The sequence below is a fragment of the Hemicordylus capensis genome, chromosome 1, assembly GCF_027244095.1.
Source record: "Hemicordylus capensis ecotype Gifberg chromosome 1, rHemCap1.1.pri, whole genome shotgun sequence".
Taxonomy (NCBI): domain Eukaryota; kingdom Metazoa; phylum Chordata; class Lepidosauria; order Squamata; family Cordylidae; genus Hemicordylus; species Hemicordylus capensis.
This window is the reverse complement of record NC_069657.1, coordinates 291,878,318-291,902,149: the sequence shown is the minus strand read 5'-3', so window position 1 is coordinate 291,902,149 and position 23,832 is coordinate 291,878,318. Positions and strand designations below refer to the sequence as shown.

Here is a 23,832-nt window from a genome sequence, read left to right as displayed (position 1 = left end):
TTATTACAGGATTGTTGTGGAATACCCAGCTGAAATTTCTGCTAAACGGAGTTGGAAGAGTGCCGGACTAGGACCGGGGAGACCCGAGTTCAAATCCCCATTCAGCCATGATACTAGCTGGGTGACTCTAGGCCAGTCACTTCTCTCTCAGCCTAGCCTACTTCACAGGGTTGTTGTGAAAGAGAAACTTAAGTATGTAGTACACCGCTCTGGGCTCCTTGGAGGAAGAGTGGGATATAAATGTAATAATAATAATAATAAGAAGAAGAAGAAGAAGAAGAAGAAGAAGAAGAAGAAGCAAGGTACTTCTGATGAATGAGCAGAATAATGCCATTTCAGCATTTAAAAGGGCTAGGAGAATAAAGAAGGACAAGTAGGTCAGTGAATGGGAAGCAAGATTTCTGTCCAGATCAGCTGCAGGGAAAATAGTACTTCTGATGAGGTGCATGTTTTGGGGACAAAAAAACAAGGAAACTGAGGACTAAACAATAACGGATTTTTGTGTGCAGTGTGTATTTCAGCCTCTCCTCATACAGATAGTGGTGGCAGATTGTACAAAAAGTCCCTGTAGATCCTTCAAACGAAACCCAGGGTAGTGAGGCATGTATTGAGCATCACAAAACTATCAAGGCTTTTAAACCAGCCTTTTGTTTCATAACAATATGTGCATTTTGCAGACAAATACTTCTAAAGAAAATTGTTTGTTGCCTTTTCATTAATGTTCTATTGTTTTGTTTGTTTGTTTGTTGTTCAGTTTTTATGCCGCCTTTCGTAAGGCAGTTTGCAAAAGTTAAAATACAATAAAACTCCATAAAAATCACATTTAAAACCGTAAAATCAGTTAAACAGTAAAAACCATGAAGCACCAAAAAAAAAACAGCCCAACCACCATAAAAGACAAACAGAAGCAGAAAACCCAAGAGGCCTGGTAAATAAAGGGGGGAAAGCCTGAACAAGTAAAAAAAGTATTTAGTTGTTTTTTATATGCAGCCACAGATGTCAAACAGTGGGATTCATTGGGAGATCATTCCCGAGCCTGGGGGCAACAACTTGGGGCAACAACCTTTGCTAACTTGGCAAAGAGGCACCTTTTAACCTGGTGATTCTCTTTATTTAGCAGGGGGAAAGTAACTGGCCCTCTCCACCCCCAGCATAGTACCTCCATTGACTGCTGCTGGTGTGTATCTCATGTTTCTTTTTAGATTGTGAGCCCTTTGGGAACAGGGATCCATTTGATTTATCTTAATTTATTTCTGTGTGTAAACCACCCTGGGCCGTTTTTGGAAGGGTGTTATACAAATAGAATAAATAAAATAAACAACAGAGAAGGCCCTCTCCCATGTGCACGGCAATTTAGCCTCTCTTAGTGTCAACACATGGAGCAAAGGCCACTCTGAGAACCTTGTTGGGCCGGCAGAAACCCTTGGGAGCAGAGGTTCCTTCAGGTATCCAGGACCCAAACTGGATTTGTATGTCATTTCTGATTATTTTAATAATGGGACAATCACAGGTGCACTGTCTGGACTGGGGCTGGTAGACAGCTGGTGGTTCTTTGAAATTCTCATCTGAATTCCCCTCCACACACACCAGTGTGGAGTTCTGAACCACCTAGTCTTGTTTCCAAGGTGGAGCCAAGGCACTGGAAACGTTCAGAAGCTTCTGTTGTTCCATTTGTTATTTGCAAATGTCATACAGCGGGCAAAATACATACAGTTTGCCACAGCTATAATTTCCTTCTGTTCATTTGTTCCTCATTTATTGGGGCTATTCACACGGGCAGGAAAAACTGGGCTAAGGAAGCCCGGTTTTGGCGGCCTGTGTGAACTGCTGAGATCCATGTGGCTTCGGCAAACTCACTTACGGAGCCTGTCGCTTAGCTGGGTTTGGGGTATGATTTGGGGCATGTTTGGGGCATAAAGGCACCCTTAAACTGGGCTTAGTGCTTGTGTTTTTGTGCCATGCGGCTTGGCATGGCACCTACCTACACATGAGTAGCCTCCTGGACAGTGCCAGGAGGATCCCTATAATGTCACTGGCAAAAGTCTGGGTGGGAATGTGCCTGCCCAGGAAGGAGCCCTCAATAATCTTGCAGGGAGGTAAGCATTTTAAGGCCTTCTCCCCTGCATATCAGAGAACTTTCTCAATGATTGTGATAAAGGCCTCAATGTGTTGTGCACATGTTGCACACAGAATGCTTTTGGAGGATGTTTTACCAGTTTGCAGGAGTGCATGTGTGGATAAGTGAAACATCACACAAAAATAATCCTAATGTAAACATGTATTTTATTCATTCATTCAATCATTCATTTATAGTTAGATTTGTACAGTTAGATTTGTATATTGCCTTTCATAAAATTATCCTAAGGCACTTTGCAAGCTTAAAATACAATAATAAAATCCATTGAAAACACACACACAGCAATACAAACCATAAAACACAGAGTCATAGTACCAAGAGAACAGAGAGACCAGCACCCTCTAAGGGCAAAGGCCAGAACACACAGAGTCTTGATGTGTGTGCTGTTTGTTTGTTTGTTTAAATCAGAAAGGGAAGTCAGAGAACAGATGTCACGGGGAGAGCATTGCAAAGCCTCTGGACAATAACTGAGCTGGATCTGTCCTGTTTGATCCACAATTTAGCCGTCTCAGTATCAGTACATGGAGCAGAGCCACCTTCAGTGATAGCATCAAGATTGCTTTCTTGTATATATTTTTAAATAATCATTTCATACATCTGCACATCAGTAATCAGGCAGGAGAGGTTTCAAATGATCAAGAATGAACATAATGGCACATTATGCATGCTCCAATTCCAGTATTATGTTAAAGATTCTCCTGCTTCAACCAGATTTCAAGGGGAGTGAGATGCAGGACATAATGAACCCATAAAACAATAAAGGAATTAAATGGGGGAAATTTGCACATCCCCATCCTGGCTCTAAAGATTCAGACAGAACTTCCAGGCATTGTATAGCAGCTCTGCCTATCCTCGGCAGTGAGTGACATATAAGGTCAGGTGGGACTCACTTGCTCCTTAGGCTTTCTGGTTCTGATGGGCCTGAAAGCTACAATACACGTTATGGCCATCTGCAGAGTAGTAGGTATTCCACTGAAAATTGGAAAATCAGTTAAAATCACACAAGCACATGATTTTAGCCAGAACCTCAGTGTACAATCAGCATGTGTAAATGATTTCTCTGTGATAAGAACTCACTTCTGATATATGTTTCAGGTAATTATAAATATATGGCTTTATAAACTTAAAGGCAGATTTATTGTTCCCTTTTCTCATTTTGCACACAGAATCTGCCCCTTGATTGACCGCTCCTCAACGTGGTATACATTTCAGAACTGGATTGAAAGCCTTTCCTTTAGAACTGTAATGGAAATAAATGAAAAATATGAGAAAGCAAACCTATTCTCTCATTTCTCTTCTCCACACTTCTTTTATATAGCACAGTGCCCAGCAAATGAAGTCCGTACAGATTCTTCTGGAGTAATCCTCAGTCCAGGTTATCCGGGCAATTACCCCAATTCCCAGACTTGTGCATGGACTCTTAAAGTTGAACCAAGTTATAACATCTCCATTTTTGTAGAAACATTTCAAAGTGAAAAACAATTTGATGAGCTGGAAATATTTGATGGTGAGACAAATTGTATTTCTTATCGTTGCCATTATTAGTAGGGATATGCGAATCGATTTGGTTACAAATCGATTTGTACCTGAATCTAGCTGATTCAGGTGTTTCGGAGACAAAACGAATGATCCCTGTGGTAACCTAGCTTTATAACTGGATGCCAGTTGTTTTTTATGTGCAGATAATATTTTTGTTTGGAGGAGAAATATGTGAGCTCCTGCTTGGAAACAGAGGTGGTACAGAGTAATATTACCAGTTCAATGAGAACTTGCCCTTCATTTCAGTTTGGGCTGACGATTAAACTAAAACCTTCACAGGAAAGGTGGTGTCTGAAGACATTTTAGAGGGAAGGGAAGATATTTTCCAACCCAGCTTATTTCACTATACTTCCAACCACATTGAATTTTAATGAATTCAACTTGTTTAGTCTATCATCATTGGAAAAGTCTCAGTGTCTTGTAAAAGTTAGAGGATTCTTTATCATTTATTTATTTATTCATTAATTCATTCTTCTATAGGTTCTTCTGGACAAAGCCCTTTGCTGGTTGCTTTGAGCGGAAATCATACTGGACAACTTAACTACACAAGCAAATCCAACCAGTTGTATCTGCGCTGGTCAACTGACCATGCAACCAGTAAGAAAGGATTCAAGATACGTTATTCAGGTTAGTAGCAATCATTCATTAGTAAGCTCTGCTTTAAGATTTACTTAAGACTTCTTTACAGTCACTGCATGTTCCGTGACTATAACGTGAACATGTTCAAATGCATGTTTAAAGGCACATGTATATCCAATTGAAAGCAATGCAGTACACAATATATCCCATGAATAAAACTTCACAGAAGCGGGACCTGTCTCATGTTGCTTGTTGTGTTGCTTACTGTGTGGACAATTGCTTTATAGTAGTAATAATATTCATTTACAATTGGTTGCCTCTAATTAAAATCTCAAACTTAGCAGCATGCTAACTTCACCACAGCTTCTATCAAAATCAATAGGGCAGCTCTAAATAATTGTGTTTATGATTGGGCTGCCAAATTGTTTGCAAAGCTGCTCGTATTAAACTATGTTATAAAAATCTGTTGATATTTTGGAAGCTCTTGAGCATTCAGTAGCCAACATCCTGACTAAACTTATGTGCATGCAACCTAGAAGGGATGTAGCATCCCTGTTTCTCAAATGGGGCTGAAGTAGACCCCTGAGGTTTCCGCAGCTCCAGGGACCTACTTTTGGGTTGCATGGAGCTTTCAGGGGAAGAAGAGCAGCAACAGCAACCAGGAGAGATGGACTTGTAGCAAGCATGACTTGTCCCTTTAGCTAAGCAGGCTCCACCCTGGTTTCTTTCTTTCTTTCTTTCTTTCTTTCTTTCTTTCTTTCTTTCTTTCTTTCTTTCTCACATTTTTATACCACCCAAAACACGAGTTCTCTGGGCGTTTTACAATACAATAAAAACCAATAAAAAGATTAACACATTAAAATTTAAAATGTTTAAACTATTAAAACACTATTAAAACACAGTTAAAACAATGTCTAACTAAAAGCCTGGGTGAACCAATGCATCTTGACTGCCCTTTTAAAAGTTGTAAGAGATGGAGAGGCTCTTATTTCAGCAGGAAGGATGTTCCAAAGCCTTGGGGCAGCAATGGTGAAGGCAGACCTGATGTGTGAGCACTGTAAGATTTTCCCCTTAGAGGATGGAGCCACACTGGGAAGAGCACCTAGGTTCCAAGTTCTCTCCCTGGCATCTCCAAGATAGGTCTGAGAGAGACTCCTGCCTGCAACCTTGGAGAAGCCACTGCCAGTCTATGAAGACAATACTGAGCTAGATGGACCAATGGTCCGACTCAGTATATGGCAGCTTCCTATGTTCCCATGTACTCCCCATATGCGAGCTGCTGCACTTCAGAGGTGGGGATGCTAGTGCTGTGCACGTGCCTTTTTTGGTTGCACACAAGCAGCCTTAGTCAGAATTTTGGCCAGAGTGTCCCAAAAATTCAAAGACAGTTATTGTTCTTCCCTTCACTGAAGCAATTCTTTCCTTGGTAATAAATGTGATTTGTGTTATTGTAAAAAGCTGTCTGTGACTATCAAGAGGTATGTTAGTCCATGTTTTTTCTAATACAATAAATCATAAGTATTCAGATGTAATAAAATGGTTTATTAGGTGGCCCATAGAGATCTAGTATGACACCAGTACTTATAACTATGATTGAAGATTGGTCTTCCAAAAACAAAGACATCTTTCCCATCACGGCCATTTTACTTCTATGGACTGACCCCTATGTGCAAATACTTTTCCTTATTGCTGACCTACTGCCTCATCTCTCTAAGATTCATCTCTCTAATGGAACTGATGCTATAAAGATATGTTCATCTGCACCCCTTCTGCATCCAAAACTGCACGTCCCATATGACCTTCTGTAAAAATATAAGATAATGGCTGATATCTGGATGAACATTGCAGACACCAAAGAAGACTGTGTCCATAACAGAGGAGAGGCAATTTTCACTTATCTCCTCTTATCTCTAAATCCTGCTGTACCTCCGTAAAATATGTCTCCGTAAAATATGATTGTTGTGGGAGTCGTTGGTAGCAGAATTCACCACATAAAAAGACTCCCAGTTAAGCTTTGTCCTGTCAGCCCCCAGGATATGGCTTGATATTTATATTTATTTATCTGCTCTTCTGCCTAGGAGAGCAGGGTTTGTTTGTTTGTTTACATTTATATTCCGCTCTTCCTCCAAGGAGCCCAGAGCAGTGTGGCATACATAGTTCCCACCCACCCAGTCTATCCCCACAATAGTAAGTATGTTGACTGACCTAAGGTCACTCATTGAGCTTAAAGGCTGAGAGAGTTTTGAACTCAGTTCTCTCAGTACTAGTTGTATACTCTAAGCCATGAGTGGGCATTAATTTGGGAGCTGCTAGTGGATGCCAGTCTTATCAGTTCTTCAAGGTGTTTGACTTTACTTCTCCCTCCCATTCCTTCCAGCCAATATTGCGGATTGATCGGCTGGCTAAGTGGGGGCATGGCCACACCATTTTTTAAATCTCTCAGATTTGGGCCTTAGGGTTGCTTTTACTTGTCTTCCATTCATTTATCTGCATTTCCTTCTCCCACCAAGTAGACTGCCTTGCTCCCCTCCTATCCTGCAGCAAAATTATTGTAGAATTAAAGGGCAGGGCAGGCTCCTCTTCACTTCTGTGACTCCTTCAAGAGTGCCCTTGCTGACTGGTTTTGGCACTGGCATCCAATTGGCTTGCGATTTCCTGGCTGCTTTGTTGGCTTGTTATCATACAAATCAGCTTGATTTGTATGATAGCAAGCCAACCAAGAAGCAAGGAGACTGTAAGCCAATTGGAAGCCAGTGCCAAAACCAGTCAGCAAGGGGGAAACAGCCCTCCAAAATGGCGCTTGGAACACTCAAAACATTCCAACACAAATGGTGTCATTCCATTCTGAGCGTGAAACAGGCCCTTCATTTGAACACTCAAAATAGTCTCTTTCAAGTCAGAACATTTCAAGCTCAAAACATTCTGCACATCACTAATTTAATGTTAAAATCTCTTATTCTCAAGTTGTAGATTTTTTTAAAAAATAAGCTGCCATATTGTGATTGGCATCTCCTCCCCAAGCTGTGATTTTGTGACTGGCTTCAGCTTCCCAAGCCAGTGTTTTGTAGTGATAGTTCCCAATGTAGAAGACATCAGCAGCTCCAGCTCCTCCTAGAAGCTTTAAGACTGCCCACCTGTTCTCTAAGCATAACAGCACAGTGGCTTGCTGGCATGATCTTCCTCACAGAACATAAGCTTTGATTCGTGAAGCTCAGGTGCAGCTCTAGACCTTGTGGTATCTTCACTGCAGGAAAAGGCAGGATGCCAGGAGCTAAAGAAAATGGCTTTTAGAATCACGAGGTCAAACCAGCTCAAACAAATGAATTTGTATAGGGTACAAATATATTTAACCTTGGAAATGAGGAGGGCACCTCTGAAGAATAACTCACAGTAACTTTTGCCTGTTTCACTGACAGTGTATACTGAAAGGCTGCATAGTTCTCTCCGTGTCTGTAAGTTTTACATCTGATGCAGGAGGGACAGCCAGCATGAGAAAGGAATAACAGCAAGCAGCAGAGTAAGCAATTGGGCCTGAATCTTAATGAGGGAAGGCAGCAGCATGAAAAATGGGAAAGAAACCAGGGGCTCAAAAAGGCTATTGATGCTATGGCAGCTGTGACTGAGCCAGCAGGCTGCCTCACAACTATCAGCCCATTGTAATGATTTACTGCCTGCCCACCTCCCTCCTCTGTTCCTCCAACCATGACTTTGCACAAGGTTTGGCAAATAGCAGATGTCCAGAATGTTTTGAAGAGTTTGCTAAAGTTTTCTTCTGTGATAGTTTCTAAAATGGTAGGTTTTAAAGAAAATAATACTTTTCAGTGCCACTGTCACAAAATACTCCCCTAGATGCACACCTACTGGGCATGGACTATGCAGTGTTCTAAGGAAAACAACTATGCCTTTATCCACAGGCTGCCCTGCTTTCCACTGACCAATGTCTTCCCCTTTCTTTCGCTGGATTTACTCACAGCTGTATGTGTTGTAGGGGAAGAATGGCAGTTCAGTCCCCAAATAGCAGAGCAAAACCAGTTTGGTGGAAAAGCATCAAAGCAAGAAGTCTTGAGATGGTTCTTTAGTATTGAAAAACTACAAGGATTTGTTTAAAGAAAAGGTTACAAACAAATGTGGAAAAGCATGCAGCTTAATTTCAGCTGTAGCTCATGGCTGAAGAGAGAGAGAGACCAAAACAAACAGCCATCTCTGTAGAGACAGAATGGAGACTTAAGACTGGAAGAACAAAGAGGGGAGGAGTCCAACACTTTTATCCATGGCCCTAAAAACTCCCATGGTCACTATAAGACATTGCAGCTGAGAGCTGATGCTGCCAGGGACCTAGTTCTAACATGTGTCTTGTGCTTCTGTGACTACACCATGCAAGTGAAAAGTTTGGTGCACTCGATGTGCCATGTAGAAAGGTTTGATGCAGAAATCAATGTGCTAAAAATAATGACATTCAGTTTCTATTCTGTATGGCTGAGAAAAATGCTGGAAATGTAATGTCTGGTATACAGTCCCAGGAGCCAGTGGGACCTGCAAAAGGCATCTTGTTGTCAGGGGTAGAAATGAAATTCTATTTGCATTTGCATTTTCTTCAGGATGTAGAATTGACTTTTCTTGCTGCAGAACTCACTCCTTAAGCATATACTCCTTAAGCATATAGATTCTTGAATTTATGAAGGAATGCTTTTAAGAGTAGAAACTACATTCTACACAAGTTTAGTCAGAATTACTTCCTACTGAGTGTGGTGGGGATTAAGCTTAGGAGCATTTTCTCTCTCACAAATATTCATACGCAGAGTATGGTGGGACCATGAACAGCTACAGTGAAATTACCAGCCTGAATGTCACAGTCTCATACCGACACTTGAGGCCAAGGAGATGAACAGAAGAGATTTTTAGTTTTCCCTGAGGCTGTTTACAGTATTGCTTTGACAGCTCTCCTAGATAGTCAGTGTCACTTTATTATGAATGGAATTACCTACGGTTGTTTAGAAGGGACTTTTTAGAGGGAGGGGGGGAATGAAAATAAATTAAATTTATGCCAGGAACATCATGCTAAAAGCTGAAATTATTTGGAAATGGTGGCTCACATCCACATTAAACTACTCAATATTACTACTCAGGAGTTTCTCCAAAGGACTACTTAATTTCTGTAAGACTATTCAGGAGTAGTTTAGTCTGGATACCAGCCAGTGAAATGTCAAGCTTATTTTTGGGAAGATTCTCTAATTAAGAAGGAAAAAAAGTTTATATATGTTAATATAAAGAAGTCAAAAGGAACTTAACTTGTGTATTTTACTACAAAAATTCAATTTAAAAAATAATAATCAAGAAGTTGAAATTTATCCTCCATAAAAATTCTATGTAAACACAGCAAATCTAATTCTTCCTTTTGCAGATTGGTGTATGTGGTTTTGATATTTATGTAATATCTTAAGGACTATTGAAGAACATCAATATATATGTGCTATCTTTACATATATAGATGTGTAATATCTATATATGTAATATCTTAAGGACTATTTTAGGTTCAGTTCATTTATATACAGAATAATTTGAATTTTCTCTTTCTTGCTCTTCTTTTTCTCTCTCCCCCCCCCCCCCCCGAGGCCCCTCAGCCAAATCATGGGATTTGGTGAGCCCTCTGACATTCCAGGTAGCTGAGGGTAATGAAAGAGTTTGGCCAATAACTAGACCACAGAATTCATAGTGAATCTGACCAAACCCAAGCTTGAGATTACCCTGTGGCTCTGGTGATGGTGAAATCTAATTTCTCCACTGCCATTGCCTCTGTTCAGTTCAGGCTGAACTACTACTGTACTGCATTCTAAGTGGGGGTGACTTTGAAAATGGTTCAGAAGCTTCAGTTGGGGCAAACTGTAGTTTCCAGAATGTGTAAGTCAGATGCTCAAAATGCATTAAATCTCAGATGCATAATTGCCCTGCTGGTTGTCTACAAACTATGTTAATATGTTATGAGATGAGTGCTAACATTCTCTAAGAGGCTTTCATATGGATTCTGTTTGTGAGGAAAGTGGTAGGGTTAATGGTCTTTCAGGTCACATCAAATTATTGCACATGTTAGTCATTTGTTCTTTTGCTCATTTATTTTTTCTTCACATAGCTCCTTACTGCAGCTTAAACCATGTTGTAAAGAATGGTGGAATCGTAAATAAAACAAGGAGTACAGTTGGCAGCATAGTTCACTATTATTGTAAACCTGGATACAGATTAATTGGCCACATCAATGCAACCTGTAGACATCATCCAAATGGCATGTACCTGTGGGATTTCCCTGTTCCTCTCTGCCAAGGTAAGACCTTTAAAAATTTGGGTTGTTTAAAACTTTTGACATTGTGTTTTTTTAGATGAGGAAATCCCAATCCTAGTTTCCTGTGCATAGCTTTTCATTCCCCAAGTATGATCAGGGAACATGTTACTGAGCAGAACGGACTCAATCTGATTCTGTAGCTAACCATTTTATGTAACAACAGAATAGGTACACTGTGTAAATAAAATAAGTGATCTGTAAATACTGGGATAGTGCACAAGAGAAAACTCTGCTTTCACCACAGTTCCCACTGCTGGAGAGACATGCCATTGTTCGGTTTAAAAAGTGTTGTGTCTCTTCAGCCTTTGGAAGTCCTGTACTGATTAAAGCTGGTACATTTTCTCTACTCATTTTATACCTGCCCCTTAAGAATAATAGCATTTAGCATTTATGGCATTTTCTTTAAATTCTTAAGGTTTAAGCTTAAATTCTTTACCTTGGTTGGATCATGGCCACAATCTGAATCTTACAAAATACAGTGGCTCACAGCATTAGAAGGAGCTGCCTTCTTACAAGAGGCAGCTTTAGAGCCCAGCCCAGCCAGATTCAGGCCGAGACATTTTAAATGCATTCGGAGGAAAGTGTGGATTTCTGCTGATCTCTCCTCCCTATCAACGTGTGATTTGGCTGCTATGAATATGTCCCTGAGAGCTGTGTAATGCTCAGGGACATATTCCTGGCAGCCATATTGCTGGCAGCTTCTGTTTCGCCTTCTTAATAGTGTGAAACATATGAGCCAATAATTTTTAATATCAGAAATGGTGGAGAAAAAGTTTTTAACATCTTAAAAAAACAAATTTCTTTGAAACTAATTAGTACTTGATATGCTTTATTCATTTTTTATATTTTGTTGTCGATTTTTTTCCAAAGGAGGCCCTTTCACCATGTCTGAAGTACCAGTAAAACTGATTCCATTGGGTTTTGTTAGTAATTAGGCAGCAAACGCACATCATAAATAGTGATTGGGAACTAATGTGTCTGTGTTTATTACTTTAGAAAATGGTGAAATTGATTTCTGTATATATTCTATAACGGCTTCAATTTTCAAAAGAACACATCTCCAGCTTGGGTTAAGCTGTTAAGGTCAGATGATATTTTTCAAGTGGCAACTAGCTAATAATGCTCTGGCCACATAAAGGACTTGACTCCTTTCCAAGGAATAATAATTTATTGTTATTACTGTTACTTTCAGCTGCTGGGACAGCAAAAAATGCACAAGCAGCAGTACATTCGAGATAATTATATCTGAGAAAAATAGCTACTGTACGTCTACAGTTAAGATTGCTGAAACGTTTCCATCATAATAACCCTTTTCTTAGTTTCCCAGATTTTTCCCACTGTTCCAAGGGGAAAGAAGAATGATTTGTAGTCTAGGGATCAACCTTTGCAATCATACTTGGCTATCTGAGTTTTCTAAAATATGTTTTTTAATGTTGAGAAAATCAACATTTCCTAGAATACACTTAAAATAATGGGATTTGAACAGTGTTATTCTGTTCATAAATGTTATGTTGTTTGACATAATGGCTGACATACTATGTGTGTCTCATGTGTCCTTTTAATTTCATTGGGACTTTCTCCAGGAAATTTAGACAGGATGTCAGCCAATATTTATTGATGGTCATATTGATATGTGCCAAAGGGCATTTGGGGTCTACATGTTGTTGTATTCCAGTCTTTTAAAAAATCTTATCTCATTGGGAATGTTTAAGACCCCAAAATTTTAGGGTGTCAAGATAGTTTATTAGATTATGTCTCTTGTGTAGTTTCTTTGATGGAAGGATATCAAAGGTACTCATTCAGCTTATCTGATCTTCGTAATTCACCAAGTATAGAGGGCAGCATCTTATCGTGCTCTGATACCTGACTATTCACATGGCTATGGGTGGATATCGTGAGACCAACATGTCATTTTCACCACAGACTTTCCCTTGTGGGTCACAGAGATGCCCATGGGAAAAGATATGCTCTTTCTTTCTTTTTTTAGAAACACTTCTTATGTTTCTATTTATTCACTGAGCAACTGAACCATGAACACAGGAGGGATGCAGACGTATCCTTAGTGATATTTAAGGATGAAGCAGAATTCTGGCCCCTGGTGGAATCAGAGTTCCCAGAAGCATTTCTGGAGTTGGTTCATGGCCCCTTTTTGTGTGGATGCTGGACCTGAAAATAAAGGGCAGGAATGGCAAAGTGTATTGCCTTCACTTATCTGATTTGGAAACTTTGGGACATGTAAGCTGAGTGTCAACTGCAGTTTCCTACACAGTGCTAGACTGTACCCCCCCACACACACACATCCCTTGCATCCAAATTCTGGTTCAGAAACTCTCAGATCCAGTGAAGGGAAAGAAAACAACTCTCTCACTGGATCAAGGACCTTTGGATGCAGTGGTTGTCCAAAGAACTCCAAAACAGGTAATAAGAACTTTTCCTCAGTGGTGACAGTTGGAATCTATGCAATCTACATCTGAAAGTCTTCAATCCAGCAAATCTGTGGGTCTTTATAACATTCCCTTTGCTGAAACTGAGGGAAACACATAAGCCTTCCAGTTTCTATAATTCATTCCAAAATTTTGGCAGGGGAAAAATTCTGAATTTATTCCTAATTTTGGCCAGCATCTGCCAAAATTCAGGAGAGTCGAGTTGAGTGGTTCTGCCCATCGTTAGTGACAGGTCTGAACATGAATGGAGAGGGTTCCTACTTCTTAGCACTAAGAAGGAACAAGGAGATTGATTGTGAACTTAAATTAAATTAAGCATGTTGTTACTTTAAATGAATACATTATTTAATTTAAATGATTTAATTTGGTCAGTTTATGTACAGGAAAGAATATAACAGGTTATCCCCCTCTTTTAATTCTACTTCTCATAGCTGAAGACTGTTTAAATTATATATATTCAAATACAGATAAACTGATGTTTAGATTCAGTTTGAGCTGTGAAGGAACTGAGTCAAAGGCCTCAATGTTACACCAGGATTTAATTTTTATTTCAGAATTCCAAAACATTTCAAAAGAATACAAAAGGTTATGCATAAAATTGTGTTGTACATGAGAATTGTTAAATGCATTACAGTGTTTATTAGTGTTTGCATGTAATGTAATTTTTAATACTAGCCCCATGAGGTAAAGAACAAACTTAACTATAAATACTGAAGTATACGTTGAGTTTAACTGAGAAGCAATTTCATACTACATCTGTTCCGCAGGTTTTTTTTCCTGATTTATGCAGATCTTTTACTGCAGTGTGAGCCAACACCATTAAGACTTAAGAATGGTCCGTTTTTCATTCCTAGGATATTCACAATTCAAGTGGAGATATTTACACAAAAACGAGATCTGTATGTTGGTGGTCTAGGGCCCCCTGTCTCTTTAATAACTAGGCTGCAAAGTGTGCAATGCTTCATTGAATATGACAATTTTCTAACTCTTCTTAGTCATTTTGTTAAGCACACTGAATGCTGAGAGCAGTATCAGTCCACTTAAATACTTAATATAACCCTCTTCCATTAAATGCCCAAGTCATTTCAATTTGTTGAAATCAAGTTTTCCCTAGGTCCTAGAGGTCAAGTTCAGATGTCACATAGTGCCACGATTAAACCTTAGCTTTACATGCTGTCTCTTAGATTTGGGAGCGTACACCCCACCCTCCCCTTTACGTGTGAGCCTAGAAATTTTTTACTTCCTGATGTGATTAGACACAAGCCAGATGTTGTGATGTCCAAACTGACCAATTATGACTTACTCTAACCAGAGGTCTTGGAATAAACCATGATTTGAATGCAAGGTTTGAAGACAGGTTCAAATCATGGTTTATTTCAAGAGCTCTAGTTAGAACAAGCCATGATTGGTCAGCTTGGATTCCACAACCAATTCTGGATTGTTTCTAACCACATTAGGGAGTAGAATACTTGTGAGGTCTGAGTGTTAAAGGAAATGGGAGTGCACACCCCTGACACTATGAATTTGGCTCATGAAACCAAAGTTTAATCTTCACTCTGTGTGACTTCTGAAGCAGACCACTGCATATGTAGTTGTGTTGACTTCATTGAATATAAAAAATAACGCGCCATGGGACATACCACTTCTGACTTAGACATCAGCACCATGATTACATCATGGATGCACTCTGTGGTATAATGTCAATCGTGTGGATTGCATATGCATCCCACATGCTACTAATATGCAACACTGTACAGAATGCACATCTTACAACTACTCAACTTGTGGATTTGCACAAATTCAGCCCCAATTCAAATGCAGAATCAGAAAGTGTGAAAAGCATACTAGAAAAGATTATTTCCTGTTATATATGCAGCAAAGTATTGTATTCAAGTTGACAGGAGCATCCAGACATGCATACAGAAACTGATAAATAAATGCACAAACCTACTCATAGGTATCCCAGTACATTTCCCCCCATCAGGATGCAAATATGGGGCCCCTTAATTTATCTTCAAATTTGCATATGATATGCAAATGTTGAAAAATGCAAGTAAATTGACACCTTGAGTTTGCACCAGGACTGTATTTGTTATATTATTTCAGAAATTGAAAATGTACCGAAGCAATGTAAAATGCTTTCTGCCCCAAGCTGCCATGTATAAAAATTGAATTGGTGCATTTTTCCTGCGGGAGAGTTCGCTCACACAACTGCTTGTCCTCCAAGCAGCCCTGATAAGCATCTAAAGGTGGAGGATCTATTTTAAGAGAGATGATTCAAATGCAAAAACAGAACCTGTGCTTTATATCTACTCACGTTCTTTTGGTTGAAATGTTGTCGCTTTTGAGAAATCTTGTATATAATTGTTCTTGTAACATTGCTGCACAACTATTGTAAAGTGAGCCACTTATCAGCAACAATAAGATTAATGTAAGGTAATGTGTTGTTTTATTCTATCTACTAATCTTTTTATGTTTTGTTGTTGAGAAGGTTGTCCCAGGGGGGATCCGGTAGAGAGTGTGGGTACTGGAGTCAGAAAATAAAGGAGGAGAAAATTGAGTTTTCTCTGAATAAATCTTTAGTTAAATCTACATAATTTATTGTGTCTATGAGAGAAGGAGCTGTAAAACATCTGGTGATGAGATTTTTTACCAGCTAAGCATGTGAGCCTGCAAAGCTTGTGAATGTTCCTGCCACCTCATTTCATAGCATCACTGGGCCTGCATTCCTGAACTGCTTTCGACTATCACTGCTGCTGATTGTTTCTCCAGCTTCCAGCCTTCACAACCCCTGAAGGTACTTTTTCCTTCTCAATCCTGTACTCTGTTTTTCACTGGATGCCCACTGCAACATGGCTCAGATTCCTCCACCGCCTTTTTTCTTGTCCACCCCAGGAGAAACGAGGGAACAATGGAAGTCCTATTTGTGCAATTACTTCTTCATCATACAGTCCCCTGATTTACTCTGCAAAGCAGAAGGCTATATTGCTTCACTGACTGGACGCCAAAGAATATATAATTATTTGCCCTTTCCTGCTCTCTTGGAAGGGAATGCCAATTCGTATGAAGTTGCTTTTCAAGCCTTACTTCAAACCTACTTTGAATGTGATTACTGAACATTACAAGTTATACTGTAGATCCCAACTGCCTGGTGAATCTATTGATCAGTATATCACAGCATCCCATGCCTTAAGTGTAACCTGTGAGTTGGCCAACTTTACTGCTGACATTGGGGATCAGATTGTTATGAAAACAAACTGTTCCCAACTACATGAAAAACTGCTATTGGAACAGAAACTTGCCTTGGATAAAGTTAAAGAGATGGCTAGGAGGGTGGAAAATGCTCTTCACTGTGCCAAATCGCTCTCTTTGATACCCCGAAACCAACTTCCTGAAATCCATGGCTGTTCACTCTAAATCCTTCCAAACCAAATCTTCTCATATGGTACTGCCCCAGAAAGTGGAAGCACAAGAAAGGAGGAGCTACCACTGCTACCGATGTGGAGACTCACAAAGCTCACTGTCCCTGCACAGAAGGTCACTTGCAACAGGTGCAAGAAAGGGGGACACTTTGCTAAAGTTTGCAAGTATGCTGTCTACTCCATTACTACCTTATGATGAGAATAAGGCAGATGAACCACTTCCTGACAATGTTTTAAGTGTGAAAGGAAGAGAGCCTGCTTCTCTACATTGTCCCTTTAAATTTAATGGCCATGAACATAAGAACAGCCCTGCTCATTCAGGCCCATGGCCTATCTTGTCCACCACCCTGTTTCACACAGTGGCCACCAGATGCCCCTAAAAATCCTACAGGCAAGAGGTGAGGGCATGCCCTTTCTCTTGCTGTTACTCCCCTGCATTTAGAGGCATATTACCTCTGAGGCTGGAGGTGGCCTATGGACTAGTACCAGACTAGGAGCCATTAATAGACCTGTCCTCCATTAATTTGTCTAAGCCCCTTTGAAAGCCATCCAAGCTAGTGGCCATCCCGTGGGAGAGTATTCCATAGATTAATTTTGTGCTGTGTGAAAAAGTACTTGCTTTTGTTGGTCTTAAATTTCTGGGCCTTCAGTTTCATGGGATGATTAATCCCTGGTACTAGTATAGAGGGTGTGTGTGTGTGTGTGTGTGTGTGTGTGTGTGTGTGTGTTTATTTTTGTGCACTCTACTCCATGCATAATTTTATACATCTCTATAATGTCTGCCCATAGTAGCTTCATTTCCAAACTAAAAAGCCCCAGATTCTGGAGCTTTACCTCAGGAGGAAGTTGCTCCAGGCCCTTGATCATTTTGGTTGCCTTCTTCTTCACCTTTTCCAGTTCTACAATGTCCTTCTTAAGATACTGTGACCAGAACTATACATAGTACTCCAAATGTGGCTGCAACATAGATTTGTATAAGGGCATTATAATATCAGCATTTTCAATCCTCTTTCTAATGATTCCTAGCATAGAATTTGCTGCCTTCTTCTTCTTCTTCTTCTTCTTCTTCTTCTTCTTCTTCTTCTTCTTCTTCTTCTTCAGCTGCTGTGCACTGAATCAACACTTTCAGTGTGCTTTCCACCATGACCCCAAGATCTGGTCAGTCATTGACAGCTCAGAATCCATCAGTGTATATGTGAAGTTTGCGGGGTGTGTGTGTGTGTGTGTGTTTGCCCCAATATGCATAACTTAACACGTGCTTAGATTGAACCTCATTTGCCATTGTGTTGCCCACTCACCCAGTTTGGTGAGATCCTTTGGAGCTCCTCACAGTGTGTTTTGGATTTCACTACCCTAAATAGTGTCATCTGCAAATTTGGCCATTCTGCTGGTTACCCCAACTTCTTGATCATTTATGAACAAGTTAAAGAGCTCTGTTCCCAGTACAGATCCCTGGGGAACCCCACCCGTTGCTTCCCTCCATTGTGAAAACTATCTATTTATTCCTACCCTCTGTTTCCAGTCATTCAACCTGTTACCAATCCACACATGAACCTGTTCCTTTATCCCATGACTGCTAAGTTTACTCAAGAGCCTTTGATGGAGAACTTTGTTAAAAGCTTTTTGGAAGTCCAAGTATACAATGTCAACCAGATCACCTGTATCCACATGACACTCTCAAAGAACTCCAAAAGGTTGGCAAGCAAGACTTTCTGTGCCTGGAGTTTCCCAGATGCCCCTTGGATCCTTTTTTGAAAATTGGAGTTACATTAGCTACTTTCCAGTCCCCTGATACAGAGTCTGATTGTAGAGATAAGTTATGGTTTTTTTGCTAGGAAATCAGCAATTTCATGTTTGAGTTCCTTCAGAACTTTTGGGTGGATGCCATCTTGCCATAGCAATTTAAATATTTGTTTTTCAATACACTTTAGAAAATCCTTTCTCATCACCTCAAATTGTCCCTGTTCTTCAGCCTCGAAGCCTGAGAGGTTCATTTCCAGAGCAGGTATATGGTCAGTATGAAGTGTGGATGCTGCCAGATTCTGGCTATCATTTCTGATTCTGGATGTACACTATCATTTCCCATCTGCTTTACAAGAAACTTCTTACTACATCAGATCTGCCCATGCAGCCTTCAGATGTCCATCCATGGTGATATAGAGTAGATGTCTGAAGGTGATATTCTGTTGCCATAAATGGATACTTGACTACTGCTCTGGAATACAAATAATGTACTGCAGAAGGGAAGATGTATGTGTCACAAAAAGGAGTCTTAGTACTGGGCTGGAAACATCAGAAAAATCCACAGATAGTGTTAGACCAAATAGCACAGAATCTGTATTACAGATAATGAGCATATCTATATGATTTCTCGGATATTTTTGCTGACATTCCTGGCACGGACATACATTTCAAATGGAAAGTTCAGATGAAGGCAAATGAGGAATGTACCCATAGCATTGTGCCAACCACTTAGAGAGGAGCTAAGACTACAGCTCCTCCTCCGTATGTTGACGTCATAGAGCCTGTTGATTCATCCAAATGGGTCTCTCCCATTGTTCTTGTGCAGAAATCAAATGGTACACACCAAATGTTCATAGATTTAAGAGATGTGAACTCCAACATGGTATTGGATTGTCATCAATGAAATGCTTCTTTTTCTGAAAGAGGCCTCAGTATTCACAACTTTGGACATGTCCTCAGCTTATCATCAAATTCCTCTGCTCAAATGTTCTCACAAATACACAGCCTTTATTACCCCAGAGGGCCTTTTTCAATACAAAAGACTGCCCTTTGGATTAGCCACTGGAACTTTGGTATTTCAACAAATGATGCATGCAATTTTGGGGACTACGGATGACATCACTTACTTTCAGGATGACATTTTAGCGTATGCCAAAACCATTGAGAAGCATGATACTAAACTGACCGAAGTCTTTAAAAAATTCTGACAACATGGACTTACTATCTCTGCAGAGAAATGTCAGTTTTATACACACTCAGTGACGTACTTGCAACACACAATATCTCAGAGTGCCATACATCCCAAAACAGACTTTCTGAAAGCTATTCAGGAAGCACCAGAGCAACACAACAAGGATGCCCTTCACTCATTTTTAGGACTCTGTGAGTATTACTCTAAATTTGCCTCAAAAGTTGCACCATTGCATCTTCTTTTTTAAAAGAATGAAAGAATGTAGTATTTAACTGGGATGCATCCTACAAAGCTAGTTTTCAAATTATCAAGTCGGCCATTGCTAAAAGCCCTGCTCTCACTTCTTTTGGCACCTATTGTAACCATTGACACTTCTGAATATGGTTTAGACACTGTCTTGACCCAGCAAAAAGGAGACAGGGAGACAATTGCTGTTGCATCCAGGAGAGTTGCTGTTGCATCCAGGACAGTTGCTGTTGCATCCAAGGAGACAGTTGCTGTTGCATCCAGGGTGCTTACTGCTTCAGAGGAGATGTGTCCTGCCACTGAAAAAGAATCTCTAGCATGTTTCTGGGTGGTGAGGCACTTCAGGACTTACTTGTGGGCAGGGGCGTAGCAAGGTTGGAGTGGGCCCAGAGACAAGATTTTAAAATGGTCCCCCTGTCACTGAAGCTCAGCTCATGAAGTAAAGAAATCGTAAATGAGGCTGAATAGTGGTAACCAAAAGCAGAGTAGAATTTATATATATATCTCCTATGTGCCACAATAGAACATCATCCTAAATTATTTTTTTAAAGGTTTTGTAAATTGTGGACGATGCAAGTCATTTAATGGTACTAGAGAAAGACATGCTGTTCTGGTAGCTCCAGGTCTTAACATTCACATCAATTTCTGAGGATGAATACAACTGAGGGAAACTCGGGTGGGTGCGTGGCTGGGGGAGTCAGTCATTTGGCTTGCCTCTGGGGGGCCCCTCAAGGCAGTGGGCCCCCAGACAACTGTCTCCCCTTGCCCTATCATAGTTATGCCCCTGCTTGTGGGGCAGAAAATGAACTTTATATTCAGACCATAAAGCCCTATCTGCTTTATTTACTGCTCAGGGATCAAGTCAAGCAACCCTAATAGCCAAATGGATCAACAGATTTATGGACTTTGATTTTGAGGTAGAATATCTTCCAGCTGTACATACAGCTGGAAGATTGTTTATCTCAACTTCCACTTCCAGGCCAAGAGGAGATCCCAGAAGACAAGGATGCATGAGGAATGATTGCAGAAATAGCGTCATCGATTCATGGAGTGAACACACCTTCTGAAAGGAAAGTGGCCCTCAATGCTGATCCAGAGCTTAATGAACTTTAACCTTACACAACTAATGGCTGGCCATGCAAAAAACAAGATACCCGAACATCTTCAACCAAGATGTTGAAGATGTTGAACCAAGATGCACGTAGCAAGTGAGCTGTCCCTTCTCAATGAGCTGGTATTGAGGATTGATTGTTTGCTGCTGCCAACCTCCTTACAAGCAAGAGTGATCAAAATTGCCCACGAAGGTCACATGTTCATAAGCTTGGCTAAAAGGTGAATCAGAGAAAGACTTTGGCGGCCACGTGTGGACAAACACATTGAAAATGTAATCTGGCACTGTATGGCTTGTGCTGTATCTGACAAATCGTGTGCTGTATCTGACAAATTGCAGAAGACTTTTATCACCTCCTTGACTCCAGCAGAGTATCCAAAAAGTCCCTGGGGAAAACATGCTCAGGGTATAATGGAGCCTTTTGATAACCAATCTGAAAAGAAAAGATTTGTTTTAGTGATGGTGGATTACTATTCTAAGTGGCCAGAAGTTTCATTTGCTGACAATATTACTACAAACAAGGTGATCCAGTTCATGGCTGCAGTTTTTGCAAGAGAGACAAGAGGGAAGGGAAGGGAATCTGAGGAGAGAAATCTGATCTTGCCTCCAGTAGGCTAATGAAAGTGGTGGACAATCCTCGGTACCCGATTAAAAATCAACCACCACCATCAGCTCCTGTGCTCAAGAACCCATGACTTAGGGGAAGCGTTGCGTGACAGGAGAACATCTAAAAGACTTCAAAATGTTTACTTAATTTTAAATTAATTTGATTCTGGTTGTTATAAAGGGGAGGGATGTGTTGTATTCTATCTACTAATCTTTTATGTTTTGTTTTTGAGGAGTTGTTGTTGAGAAGGTTGTCCCAATGGGAAACCTGTAGAAAGAAGTGGTTGAGAGTTTTGTTCCTGTGGGGATCCTGTAGAATGGTGGGGTGGGGTGGGTGGAGTGAAAAAGAAAAAGGGAGGGAAAGAAGGAGAAAATGGAGTTATTTCTGAATAAGCCATTGGTTATATATGCATAACATTCCTTTGTGTGTATGAGGGAAGCAGCTATAAAACATGAATATATAAAGATGCACATATGAGAACATTAATGATTAATACCCGAGGCAAACAGCTTTTCAGCTTTCTGCCCTCTTTTCAGCTGTATCCTGTGGTATTCCAGAATCTCCCGGAAATGGTTCAGTCTGGGGTAATGAGTTTATTTTGGGCAGCAGAGTGATATATGAATGTAATGAAGGCTTCAAGCTAGAATCTAGTCAACAAGCTACAGCAGTGTGTCAGGAAGATGGATTATGGAGCAATAAAGGAAGGCCACCTGTCTGTAAACGTAAGTGTGCTGTTTAAAAAAATATGTACATGTGAACAGAATATGGTTTATTTCTTCCTCCTTTGTGGTGACATTTCAATACTCTATTTGGCCTGCCCTGCCATTCCCACTCTTCATAAATGCTAGATTTTAACTGTAGCTTAGCTCTCTTGTTCTGACTCCTTTCTGTTTCACACTATTAATCAACTCTGCTCACTTCTCTAATGCACACATGTGTGAATGAAGTATGCCTAGTCAGTCTGGGTTTCCACTGTATAATCTGTTTCCTATAATATGAAGTTCTCCCTTCACACTGCTAACTTAACCAGTGGCAAATGGTAGTGGTAGTCCTAAAACAAGGGAACTGAATCGTGTGTGTGTGTGTGTGTGTGTGTGTGTGTGTGTGTGTTTCTCCAAAAAACGATCACCTTTTTTTGAGAGCTGAAAGTTGCACTGCCTATAAGTCACAAGACTATGGTTGTACCTATAGGCCTGAATAATTATGAACATTACAAGAACATGTCCATGAGGACATCTTGGACTCTGATCAGTTTGTACCATGCTATTCTTCGGATGATAATATACTTTAAATTCAAAAATCTGTGTTTCAGTATCCATACCTTTGCTAACTTCCTTTCCTGCTGTCCTTCAGCCTCTTAGCCTCAATTATATCAGCTAGTTTGAGGCAGAATTGAAGAAACTTCTGCCACCCTGAGGATTTGTTGCTTGTTTCTTCTTCTCCTTCTCTTTCTCGTCCTCCTCCTCCCTCTTCCTCCTTCTTCTTCCTCCCTCTCCTCCTCCTCCTCAAAAATTATAAATATTATATATATCATGTATTTTTAAAATGTTACTGCAAGATTAGGCTGTATCCCAGTCTGGAAGATTTCAGTCAATTACAGGAAACACTATTAAGAAGAAACATTAACTCAGGAATGTTGCTTGGTCTGCAATGTATCCTAATGTAGACTTCATTTCAACTAATTCAGTAACAAAACTCACATTGATTTCAGTTACTCCTTAGCCCCCTTTCTTCCTTTCTAAAATGAGAATTGAAAATTGGCTGTCACCAATCATACTTTGTTGAAATTGGCCATCATAATTCAGTGGAACCAGGACTCCCAGCCTTGTGGCTGGCTTCTTTTATATGCAGATGATATGAGTATGACTAATGTAGTGAATGATGAAATGACACACACAAGGAGACATATTGGTGATGATTTTGGGTGAGTAGTTTATTTTAGATTAGAAATCATAGTAGTGGTGCTTAATCATGCCCTTATTGCCAAAAGTGAATGGCAAAGGGATTGTTGTAGGGACTCTCAGTCTTGTAAACAGAGTCTGAAAAGTGATAGATTTGAGCTTTCTAAATTACAAATACTGTCTCTAGAATGATGCAGCTTACTGCATTCATATGGCCTGTACAACACAAAGAAGCAACCACCACCACCACTGAAAAAGGCTTTCAATATAAGGCTATCAAGAAGACTTTAGGTACCCTCCTTTCACATATTTGTTTATGGCAGAATCTATATATATAATTCTCTAAGATGTACCCATCGCTAATCTCATGCGTGGCAGCTCTCACGAGAGTTTACAAGCCAGCAGCCGGGAGGGGCAGAGGAAAGCAGAGGTGGACAGGTATGTGGGCAGAGGGGGGAAAGAAAACGGCAGTGGCCAGAGGGAAAAGAAAATGGTGGCCAGGGCGGGGAGAAAATGGTAGCAGTGGGGGGATAAAACGGTGGCTGTGGGGGAGAAAATGACAGTGGCAGGGGAGAAA

The 23,832-nt window shown here is 40.3% G+C and overlaps 1 protein-coding gene across 9 annotated transcripts in view; it reads left to right on the top strand.

Annotated features, from left to right (window-relative positions):
* Nucleotides 1-23,832, top strand: part of CSMD1 (CUB and Sushi multiple domains 1) — a 1,678,033-nt gene that overhangs the window by 1,550,538 nt on the left and 103,663 nt on the right. For all 9 annotated transcript variants that reach the window (XM_053286225.1, XM_053286224.1, XM_053286226.1 and 6 more), the window contains 4 exons: nucleotides 3,456-3,644; nucleotides 4,157-4,303; nucleotides 10,383-10,571; nucleotides 21,891-22,076. In XM_053286225.1, coding sequence (XP_053142200.1) covers nucleotides 3,456-3,644; nucleotides 4,157-4,303; nucleotides 10,383-10,571; nucleotides 21,891-22,076 — 711 coding nt within the window. The remainder of the gene's footprint in view (nucleotides 1-3,455; nucleotides 3,645-4,156; nucleotides 4,304-10,382; nucleotides 10,572-21,890; nucleotides 22,077-23,832) is intronic.